This window comes from Hirundo rustica, chromosome 2 (assembly GCF_015227805.2).
Source record: "Hirundo rustica isolate bHirRus1 chromosome 2, bHirRus1.pri.v3, whole genome shotgun sequence".
NCBI lineage: Eukaryota > Metazoa > Chordata > Aves > Passeriformes > Hirundinidae > Hirundo > Hirundo rustica.
The window spans coordinates 31,267,012-31,279,071 of record NC_053451.1 but is presented as its reverse complement, the minus strand read 5'-3'; the positions used below and the strand labels follow the sequence as shown (position 1 = coordinate 31,279,071).

The 12,060-nt window shown below is 43.6% G+C and overlaps 1 protein-coding gene across 1 annotated transcript in view; it reads left to right on the top strand.

Annotated features, from left to right (window-relative positions):
• Positions 1–12,060, top strand: part of GDPD4 (glycerophosphodiester phosphodiesterase domain containing 4) — a 37,356-nt gene that overhangs the window by 16,773 nt on the left and 8,523 nt on the right. Inside the window, exons 5-9 of the mRNA XM_040056160.2 lie at positions 5,250–5,309; positions 7,055–7,153; positions 9,185–9,278; positions 10,812–10,957; positions 11,505–11,587. Of these exons, the coding sequence (XP_039912094.1) occupies positions 5,250–5,309; positions 7,055–7,153; positions 9,185–9,278; positions 10,812–10,957; positions 11,505–11,587 (482 nt within the window). The remainder of the gene's footprint in view (positions 1–5,249; positions 5,310–7,054; positions 7,154–9,184; positions 9,279–10,811; positions 10,958–11,504; positions 11,588–12,060) is intronic.

The following is a 12,060-nucleotide window of genomic DNA, read 5'->3' as shown; positions in this document are numbered from 1 at the left end:
ATGACCAGTTTCAGCTCAGGGGTCTCTGAGCCAGATGTCGTTTCTGTGATTTCTTGCAATGATTTCCCTTTGATAAATATGTACAATTTCTCCTTGAACCCAAGGAAAGCTGACCCAGCAGTAGCTGGATTTAGATATAAGGGAAACTAAAAATTGTTGCTTTGGCAGCAGGGAAATACGAGACTCTGAGTCATGTAGCAGCAGTAATACGTCATCGCAGCTGAGTTATTTTTCTAATCTTGGATAAAAAGTTTTACTAGGGGAAGAACTGAACTTTATTATTTGACTCACTCTCATTTGCTGGAGGATTTTCTTCAGGTAGAGGCTATAGATCTGGTCACAAAGTACTGCTGAAGTTTATGCTGAAAGAGGTTCCTGAAATCTTGACTTTTCCAAATCCTGTGGAATTGTCTGATATGATGTCTGCTTTAGTTAGGGAAACATACCAACCTCAAAATTTTCCTAAAATTTCTACTTGCTCATCCTTTTCCTCTGTTCTTTTCCTCATAAGAAAGCTCTCAAGTACAGATTTGCCCCTGTTTTTCCACCTTCTTCATCCAGAGCTATAGGCCAAGAATTCACTTTGACTCCAGGCATTGGAGTCTACATCAGTCCCTTGCCTGCTCTGACTTCCGTTTGGAAATGCCAGGTGCTGAAGGTGAGGTTGTGGCTTTGTCTCACCTCTGTGACCAAGACAACCAGCTTTTATCGTCCATCCCTGCTGTTCTTACCCATTCCCTGATGTGTCATCGTACAGTCAGTTTGTAATTGCTCATGACAGGGAACCTCTTTTGGCTTTGTCCATGCGGTACCTAACATAATTGGTTTCTGGGGTCCTTTTTTCCTGATGAAGTACAAATAAATAGTACTTTGATTCTAGTCCTGACAATAAAACCCCCAAAGTGATAAATAGGACAGGTGCTTGTTCATGCCCACAGTGATCAAGAACATCGTAAGAGATGTGGACAGAGTGAGCTCTGAAAGGGACAAACAATGATCATTAATTACAAAGATTTTGTAACACAGTGGTGGCTCTAGGGCTCACAGGCTTTTATTCAGCAAAGCCTACCTGGCTTTCGGAGGGGCTGTGGAGTAGCTGGTGATTACACTACTACTTGGGGAAACTCAAAGCTTTGCCAGAGATGCCCATATGACATGGATACATCTGAGATCGTGCCTCAGCAGGCTGTGGATATGGAGTCAACCTCAGGATCAGAGTAACTCACCATAGCCCATGCTAGAAACTGGCCTTACAGGATTTCCTGGGCTTAAGGAGCCTGAAGACCCCTGGGGATGATGTGTCAGCTTGGTCATGCTCTGTCTGGATCCAAATGTCAGCCAGTGTAGATGCAGTGGACTTTCGTAGAGCATTTTCAGTTTTTTGTCACCATGGGATGACTGCAAGATATCAGGGCAGGTGATGGGCAAAGTAAAGCCAGAAAGGAAGGTGGAAGATAAGAGGTGAAATTGGTGTCCTACATGGTTTAATTCAGTCCTGGTCTCACTCTATATTATGTAGCTACATCTTCCTCTCAAGCCTCTCAGTTCTGTCTAACAAGGCTAACAGCATTTGCCTTCCTCAGAAGAGTGACCGTGGATAAGCCTGAAAGAATACCAGTAGTCTGGATGGTATCAGACAACAGGAGAAACACTTCAGAGGTTCCTCTGCTCTGGGAACAGCCCCTGCAGTGAAGGTCCATTTTCTTCTTGTTTTTATGAAGCTGTTAAGTGACTCAACCAAAGCCATTGGGTATTTCTGAGGACACTTGTCCTGCTTGATTGCATCACCATGCCATCATGTCCTTTGTAGCAAGACTGCTGTGTGCATCCATGCTGAGCAATGGGTGCTGGAGGTGTGAGGCTGCTACTTAAATGTTATTAGGCCTTGAGGGAAAGGGGAGCAAGGAAAATTATCCCTGCCACCACTTCTGCTCCTGCTGTCTCAAAACATGAAGGGTATTGTAACAACAGTGGCTGGGCAAAGCTCATCCTAGCAGCTCATCCTTTCAGAGAAGAACTCTACCAGGAATCCACCCCTCCATCATTGTTTGCAGAGCTTCCTTTTCACTGAAGGCTTTTATGAACCACCCAGCAAAACACTGGGAGCCTTGTGGGCTGGTGAGTGTAACTCAGCCCTTCCACATCTAAATAAGTCATTCAGTGTGGTACTATACAATGGATGGATTGCTCTAACACATTTCCAACAGCTAATGGCCAAATAGGTTTCTTCCATGATGAATTACATCCCAAGCTCTGGTTGAGTAATGTTGGATGGAGAGTACCTTTACCTCGGTGATGTTTTCTGGGGGTGTTTTTCATAAACAGCCCATCGCATCAGGAAACTGAACACCCTGATGCCCTTGATGGAGAAGAAAGATTTTATATCAACCAGTGTCTGGTCTGGCTTTGCTTGTGAACACCATATCCTCTTTCTTCGTGATGGCACCTAGCTGGAACCTGCAAGCCTGCTTCCGTGACCTTATTGTGACTGACTGAAGCATACAGACTTCTGCCCACCAGCCACAAGTGGATGAAGAGAATGCTGCACAAGAAACCATTAACTGTCTGGAAAAAGGTGCTCTCCATCCACATGCATCGTGGGTTATTTTTCACACAATCAGTTTCAATTATTTCAATTGTTCAATCACTCCCCAAGACAATTTTCTCATCCCTGTTAAGGCTAAAAGGTTAAACTGAGGAGTCTAATTATAGAACTCTTTATGCTCAGTGGAGAAGAAAAATCTTGTCTTGTTTAGTCTTTCAATATCTAACATTGAAAACAGATAACATTTGCCTCTCTGCAGTTCAACCATGTTTTTTCTATGGGTTGTGAGTAGGTAACCTGACTGTACGAAGTGAAGATGTTCAGAGGCTTTGTGGCCTCTTCATTCATAGATAGAGAGGACTAAAAACAGTATGTTGACACTGAAATCCAAAATATAACCTCAAAACTCCATCCCTAAGAGACTGGGGTACCAGACAAGATCTGAGGTTTTTTTGACATGAAGTGAATGAATATAATGACCTGAATCCAGCTGCTGTGAACATCTAAGTGAGCAGATGTTTCAGGTGAGACGAATGTCCAAGTGCCTGCCCAGACGTCCTTGTAGTGTAGGTTCAGAGCCTGCCCACACCTCACCAGAAGTATTGAGATGATTACAAGGTTGTTCTCAGGCTGAAGCAGAGTGGAGTTAAGCATCTGCTGTACACACTTTGCAGCGTAATCTTGTGGTCGATGTAGCCATTCAGAAAGAGGGGGACAGAAATGAAATTCTCATTGCAGTGAATCCATTTTTCTTGCCACTGGGAAGCATCCCTTAATCACCACTTTGCAGGTAGATGGTGGAGGGGAGACACTTCCACCCCTCTTTTCAAAGGAGACAAGAATGCAAGAGTTGAAGGCTGTAAGATTCTGGGAGATGATGGGATTGGCAGGAGGGACCTTGACTCTAACCTTGGCAGCGTTAGTCAGAAACATACTGGTTGCCTAAGCCCTCATGCCTCTGTACTTACATTAGGCAATCTCAGAAAATGTGTGGAAGCAATTTGGAGTAGACAGACCAGTGAGAGGACATGAGGGAATATCATAAAACTGTATCAGTGGAGAATTAGGTTAAAAATTAGGAGAAGGTTTTTCACGCAGAGGATTGTTGGGCACTGGAACAGGTCCCCCAGGGAAGTACTCATGGGACCAAGTCTGCCTGAGTGCCCTGAGTTCAAGAAGTATTTGGACTATGCTCTCAGGAATGTGGTGTGATTCCTGGTGTGATTTTGTGCAGGGACAGAAAATGGACTTTGATGGTCCTTGTGGGTCCCTTCTGGCTCAGAATGTTCTAAATGTTTGGCTTTACTGTACGCAAGGACCGAGTCTTTGTACAACATCACTTGCAGCAAAGGAGCAGAGTGGCTTTTTGCTCTCATTTTTTCACCCTGAAATAGCTTATTTAAATGGGGCTGATTTAAGATCTTTAGCAGTATTTCAGTTCTCTCTCAACTGCTCCCAAGTTACTCATCATGTGCTGGGTGCATTTATTTCATTAAAGCCAACATGCCAAGAAGCAAGGACAAGAATGTCTACCACTAGACTTTATTGCTCAAAGCCCCATCCTACCTGGCCTTATATCTTGCTTCAAATCAGCATGATCCTGGAAAGAGAGTGTGTTTGTAGATGGATAGGAAACAACTTACATTCACTTGCAGTTGAGTTTCAGGAGAGAAAACCCCCTTCCCCCAAATCTATATATCTTGTTTCCATACAATTGCACTATCCTACAGTCTGGAGGGACTTGCATCATAAATGATCCTCCTCAGTGGAGCACTGACGTCTACTCTTTTCTCTAAGCCTTGATACCTGGTGATACTGGTCCCAAAAGAATCCTTTACAGTGGTTGGGAAGTTTCCCCAGGCATTTGGACGCCTGAGCATAGACCTGTGCATTTTCACAGTGGCAAAATACTTCTTCGGGTGAAATTCATCTCCAGACTCGTTGGTTACTTAGATATGGAACTATGTGAAGAAACAGCTTGAGAACTGTGGACTGACTTGCCTCATTCTTGGCTTGTTGGTGTTCAAGGCATCTCAGGTTGTCCTCTGTCCTGGCTGGGGTTTGCAGCATGCTTCACAAGAACCCTCCCCAAGGGCCCCAACTTGCCCTCAGGTGGAAGGGATGTGCCAGCCACCAAAAACTGGAGTAATTTAATCCCCAAGACAATTTTTTCTGAGGCAGGTCTGAGATGTACCTGCCTCATGCATTCCCTGTTGTTAATGTGGAAGAATTGCCTTTTTTGCTGTCTGCTCTGTACTTTTGTGCTGCTCTGGGGCATTTTTTATTCCCTGACTTCTCTCCCATGTGCCTCCAATCACAATAAATGCATAGAAAATAGACAAGGTTAGTGCTGTATTGGTTTATACAGTAATAATTGACACTGGCCATCGTTCCTCTTTCAGATCCTCTCATCACAAAAAGCCATTGTAAGCAAGTACCCCAAAGTGCCCAATTATCTGTTATGCAGGAAAATGTCTTTGATCCTGAAGGGCAGTCTCAATATGTGCTTGGCCATTTCAGAAACAATTTTACTGTAGTGCTAAACTTTTCTCTCTGTACACCTGTCCTGCAAACATTGACATTGTGCAGGAAGACCTAGTGTAAAGTAACTTCCCAATGCGAAAATAATTCCAGAAGTGTCTCACTCCTGGCACACGTCACCAACTTCCACCAGGATGCATACAATCTCTTCTTGATTTCCCAGGTCCTCGCGATGTGTTTGCTTGCAGAAGGTCAGCAGCTGTACCTGCACTGGAGTCACAAGGTGGGGGGAGTCAGGACTTTCTGGTAACTCTAATCTATGCTTTTAATTGAGTCTGTGGTGTTTCTTTGCACAGAAAACCTCTTAGACTATGGAAGAGAGGGAAGATGTTAATCTTACGAGATTGAGATACCCCTGAAAATAATATCTCCACCTGAGCTGATCACTCAAACTCCTTTTGCACTGAGTGGAGGAAAATGAATCCTCTGAGGATGAAATTCATCCAGCTGGTCATAGGCCTCTAAATTAAGATTAGATGAATCACACTCAAAGAACCCTTTTCCCCCACTGACTCTAAAAGGTGCCTGCAGTGACTCATTCAGGTGAAGATATTTATATTTGGCACATCTACATATGGTAACAAAGTCAAAAACAAAGTTTTCATGCGAATCACTGCATGATTTTCTGGATCAGGCCCCAGCAACAGTGAAAAAAATGTCTGCTCTCTCCACAGGAGAGAAAGATGGCTTCTCCAAGGCATCCCGGTGTTTTACACCTTTTGGTCTTTGGATGGTTCCCTGAGAGTGTTCAAGGCCAGTCTGGATGGGGCCCTGAGAAATCTGATCTAGTGTATGGCCTCCCTGCCCATGGCAGGGGGCTGGAACTAGATAATCTTTAAAGTCCCTTTCAGCTCAAACTGTTCTATGGTTTTTAATTCTATTCTAGGGTTTGGGAAATGTCTTTTGGAGTTTTGAAGACACAGAAACAAATTGTCAGGGACTTATTGCTGTAAAATTATGGGTTAGAATCATCTTCTGTAAGTAATTTTTGAGGCTATGTGAGGCATTTAAAAATGCTTCTCTCTCCATGCAGTTTAGGGTAGGATGAAATGCAATTACAAATGGTGCAGTGGGAGGAAATAGCTGAACATGGGAGTGCTTGATCCTGTTTTTCTTATTTAAGTAATGGAAACTGAGTAATCTTTACTATGGAAAAATGGGTTCCAGAAGAACCAGAAAGCTGTAGAACAATTTGTTCTACAAAATAAAAAAACCAACCAAACAAAAAAAGAGGAAAAAACGAATTAATAATAAAAAAGAGGCTTTATTGTGTGCAAGGGATTGATCCGTAGAAGATCCCCTGAAACATGGTTAGGGCCTTGGTGCAATTGTCTTTAGTTGTCAGCAGAAAGATGATACACCAAGAAGTGTCTGCCATTACCACAGTGCTGGTACCAAACTGAACAAGAAGCTGAAGAATTGACTGAGACACTGCCTCACCCTTTTGGTTAAAAAATGAACTCTCATCTCTTAATTATGGGAGGGTTTATCATCACTGAAGCCTGTTACAAGGCAGCTCATAGAACAAGGAAGTTGTGTTGTTGTCACTTTTGGGTGGAATTTGTCACTTCTGAGTTTAGAAGTGATGAATTCCATCTGCAGGTCAGGGATTTAATGTAAGCTGATCACCTAGGCTCCATCTGTATCAATAGAGAGAGAGGCATATATTCCATCATAACACAAGCAGGAATGGATCACCTCTGAAATTCCTCTTTATCCACTGATTACAGAGAGAATCCTGAGAGCTGACTTAGTTGAGTAGCCAACTCCTGAAATCAGTCCTGCTGTACTGATAACATTGTGAATTTGGTTTTAGTCCTATTGGATCTCTCTGTCTCTGAATTGGCACAGTCAATCTCAAGCATCTGAAACATTTTTTCAAGCTGCTTAAATTAGCTGTGACTAAGATGGATGGCATACCCTATGCAGAAATGCTGAAGCTGATTTATGTCTTCTTTGTGTCCCCAGATTGGTACTTTTCTCGTCTTGGTCTTCTCTATCTCATCCCTCTTTGCATTATCTATACTCTGGCGAGATCACCGGAAAACTGTCCGCCTGTCATTCCAGGTAAGAGGGGTCAGGAGGCCTATTTGAAAGAGCAATTTGTTTATAGAAGTATTTTGTGACAATTGGCAGAAAATATTACATATGGTGGATGTTTTTCACATGGTTTTTCTTAGCAGGTTACCTTCCTGCTAACATACACCCTGCCTACAAACATAATAAAAGAGTAAACTTTTATTATGACTTAACATTTCCTGTTGGGGGAAAGGAAGCCAAGGCCTGGGTTTAAGTTTCAAGCTATGTGATGTAACGCATCTCGGTTTGGAAAGATACAGAAAGTTACAGCCCTTTTTTGTTCCCTCCCCAGAAATGTAGGTGTTAAATGTCAGCTGTCCAGGGCAGGTAAATCAGACCCCTTAGCTGGTAGGTTTGCTGGAGCAAGAACGTTCTCCCTCATCCCTCGTCCCAATCTGCTGGTACAGCACAGTTTCAGTCTTTTGTGACTCAGAAGAGCTTAATCTCCCGAGGGCACAAGTGCACTGGGGTTTTGGGGAGTGGGTGGAGAACGCTGGTGTCAGGTGGGACAAAATGCTGGATGCAGGAGGTCAGAGTTCATGAGGAGGTTGCTGGCCTCCTCAGCTCTCACCAGCTCTGAAGGTGGAGGCGAGAGCTGTCCAGTGCTGTTCAGTGTCTGAGCATCCAAGTCCCCGCTTGTATTGGGAAGGAGGAAGCATGTAGCCTTTGTCTACACAGCTGCTTTGCAGGATCCAAACTACTCCACAGTTCTATGATTCTATGCTATTTTGGGTCTATTACCCCTCCCCTATGTGCCTTAGTGCTTGTGAAGGCTGGGAGAGCAATACAGGCTGACTGGCAGAGGAATTGAAGATGTGGTGTTTGTAGGGTGTGGGTAATTGCACATTCGTGCTCTACAGTTTGCTAACCTCTGGGTTATGCACTGGCAAAGGTAATGAGAAACCATCAGCTTCTCCTCCCCCTGACAGACACCAGGGGATGTGGATGAGGAGAAGGAGACGCAAGGGCCTTTGGATTCCCCGTACGTGCTGTTTATTTCAGGTGTCTGTGCCCTTTGAGGTGGCCTCCCATTGCTGTTCCCAAAGGACATGTATCTCTTGTAGATACTGTGTCACGTCCATTAACCCTGCAAATCTATCTCAGGTATTTTGGACATCTCAGATGGCACTTCTGCTTGCACAACCATATCCTGCTTCTGAGGAGGAGATGCTGGTATCAAGTGTTCAGGGCAGACAGTGTCACATGCAGTAACATCTCCCAGTGACTGCTGCTTTTTTCAACCCTTCCAGCCTAGAGAATCGAGCATCAGGACTAAGAAATAGGAAAAGCTTGCATCTGGAGAGTTTTTTTTTTTTTTTTTCCTAGCACATATCTTAGTAACTGTCAGTTCTAGCTGGAATATCCACCACAGGGCTCTGATGAGCATGAGAAGGTGATGGAGTGGTTTCTAGCTCAGATTTGCCTAGTTTTAGGAAAAATGTGTTAGACCAACAACCATTCAGATTCTGTATTTCTGCTTGGTTTCTAGCTCTATGCATGCATTCATGCTAAGCATAGAAGTGATTCTTGTTTTATGATCTTCTTGCTTGATCTTTAGGATTAAATAAATCAAATTTATTGACTGTATCTGTCCAGCAATATTGTCTAATATATCTGCTTCTATTATACCACAGTAGTTAGTTTCATACCACAGCTAGTAAATACCACATTATATCACTCAGCTTTGTTGTCATCAGTTTAATGATTTAACTGCAGTGTGGTGTGGAGATAACTATGGATGGGATGGGATTGGATTGGAGTGGTTTATATTGGGTTAAACTGGAAGATGCTCACAGATTATAGCATATCAGTATTGGCAATCATATTTTCATGGAGGAGGGTAGTTGTGTCCCCTTCAGCTGATTTAGGAGAAAGTAAAGAAGTGAGGAGCACTTCTGAGGCTGGGGCACACTCCTCCCTAGCCTGGCCAGGGGCACGTCTCTCCTCTGAGTCCTGAGGTGTTTCTGTCTGTCTCCACAGTTCATCCTTTGACTAAAATCCATTTTTTCTCCTTGCCAGGTCACAGCTCCTTATCTCCACATAGGGGCAATTGCCATCATGGTCCTTCTTGCCTGGCCTGTGGCTCTTCATGCCGTCAGAGCAGATAAGAAAGGTACGGCAGCTCTGGTTCCTGCTTCCTGTATGATAAAAGATATATACGAGCATGGGAAAAGAGGCACACAGGAGCGCTTTCCTTCCACACCTGCACTCCAGCTGGAGGAGACTTTTAAATTCTGAATCTCCCAGGGAAATTAGTGGGGCTGAAGCTTGGGCTGTGCACTCCCCTGTTGCTGTCCCAGTGTGTTACTGGTTTGCATGTTACCTTCCACTGTTTTGCCCTACACTGAGGCAGTTGTCTGTGTTGAGATGGAGGAGACTAGCAGAAGCACCCATTTTCTGAGTCATGAGTGAAAATTTCTTTAGACCTCTGCAGGAGAAAGCAGTCAGTGGCAGCTCCCTAACAGATGCTTGTACAGAGGGGTTCTCCAGCCCAGTCAGACAAACCACTTCAGACTAGCTTATCTCAGGAGAAGCCAGCTGAGATAGGGAAAAGAGCTTTTTGATATGTTCCTGGTGTTATCTCTTGGGAAGTTCCTGCCCACCTCTAGGAAGAATGAATGAATGTTGTAAGGAAAAAGCCAGATGCCAGGAGCAACTGCAGAAAAACCTGACTGAGAGTGTCAATTTTTCTCCTATTGTCTCTCCATATAGCCAAAATTATCTACCTGACACCCATCTTCAGATAGTGGTTTGCAAAAAAAAAATCACACACAGAATGGACTGGTGAAAGCATTTATTTTCCTGTCCAAGGCTTTTCTTATTGAACTGGAGCTGGGGAGGTTGGGGGACATTGTATACCACCATGCCTGAGGTACTCCTGGCTTAGTACATCATCTTAGCATAAGCCCAAATTCCTTCAGAGCCACTGGCACAGATGGATGGTGGTACCCATTCAAGAAAGAGGTGTTGGTGCATTGGTGCTCACTTCTCAGAGGAAGTGTTTTGGTCCCTGAGGAGAAGGACTCTTCGGGCTCTTGGGCAATGTGTCAACAGACTCCAGAGAAGACCGCTGATAATGAGTTGGCAAGTTTCTGAGGTGCAATATCCATGTTCTCAGGGTCCGTAGGATTATCTAAGTCACACACAGAAGGTCACTAGGAACCATCTAAATGAACCAGGGAAATATTCAAAGTAAGGAGACGCAACATAGTTTAAGGAGAGGTACCTACTCTTCTTTGTGAATGAAACTTGAAAATGGTGCTTGTTCTCATGTGAGTAAGAAAAAATTATCATCCTTCTGTTGAGGATTGTTTTTCAACATATGGAGGAGGTTTCAGTGAACCATGTCTAAAGAAAAAAAGAAATAAGCCGTATCTTGCTGCCAGGCATAGTGAGATGTAGTTACAGCATAAAACCTGCAGTCCTGGCTTAGACAAGCCTGCATCCTTGTTTTGACCAATTTGTTTTCCTGGGTTGCATTGTTTGGAGAGAAAGTGAAAATTAGGGGAAAAAATAAAGGAAAAAAGGACGGGACAAAGCCCAAAAGCTACTTAGCTGGAGAACTGTATTAAAAGTTAAGTGGCAAGGCAGAGTTGTACATTATTATGTGGATTAACTCTAGCCTTCCTCCTTCAAATTCTTTCAGTTACTCAGGTGATAATTGTTGGTCCATACCTGGCTATCCTTCTCTTTCTTTTCTTGATACCTCTGGGGATGTACTCTCCTTGTATCAGAGAGATGGGAACACTTGGACCAAAGCCAGCCCTCATTGGACACCGTGGAGCACCAATGGTAGGTCTGAAGAAATTATTTTATGTCATTTCTTCTTCCTGTGTGTTGCTACTTTCATCATCATCATCATTATCATCATCATCATCTTCTGTTGTTTAATTTTTGTGTGTGTGTGTTTTTCGTTTGTTTGTTTGGTTGGTTGGTTTTGGTTTTGGTTTTTTTTTTCCATGAGATCTGTAGAGGGTGGGAAGCATTTCTGGTCGTTGGGACTGCGTGCCAAAGGCATCACTGCATGCGTTTGCTTGCAAGGAAAACACTGTTCCTGAGGGACAAGACCAGGTTGGAGGGGGCCCTGAGCAACCTGGACTAGTGAAGGTCTCTGTCTGGCCTGACAGGGAGATTGGAACAGAGTTCAAGGTCCCTTCCAACGCAAATCATTCTATAATTCTATTATTGTTCTACACAATGGGTTTGGCTAAAGTAGCTTTAACAATATAATGATGTTCCCTTAAGAAAAAACAGAGATGTTACAAAGAGGCAGAAGGTATTTACAGAGTCCTCCGGAGTGTGTTTGAAAATTATCTGCTCATGTGCCTTTTTTTTTCAGCTGGCACCAGAAAACACTGAGATGTCATTTCTGAAGACGATTGAGCATGGTGGGGATGGTCTTGAAACAGATGTTACCATAAGGTGAGGGCAAAACATTGCCACTCACAGAATATATGCTGCTTCTTCTAAGAGCTGTCTTTGGACACATGCAGCTCCAGGCAATTGGGTTTTACTGACGGCTGGGACAGGGTCCCTCAGCTGGCATGTGATGACAGGGGCTGTAGGGCATGGCTGTTCTCAGGCAAGTCAATAAGCTGCAGCTATTGATTTAACAATCGTTATTTCTACAGTGTGTTTTAAATGCTTGGCAGGGTATAATGAACAAGTCCCTACTCTAGTCTGACTTCCAGGCCCCAGTGAGGGTTATATCAGGTCTACAAACCAACAGAAAATTGTGTTCGGATTTGTGACAGCATTGCCCTAATTATTTGATCTTTAATTGCCTGTGGTGAGCCCATTGCCATGAAATACTAACATTCTGTGCAGGAGGAGCTGTGTCCAGGCACTGAATGAAAAAAACACTGGAACACATTTAGATGTTTTACTAAATTACA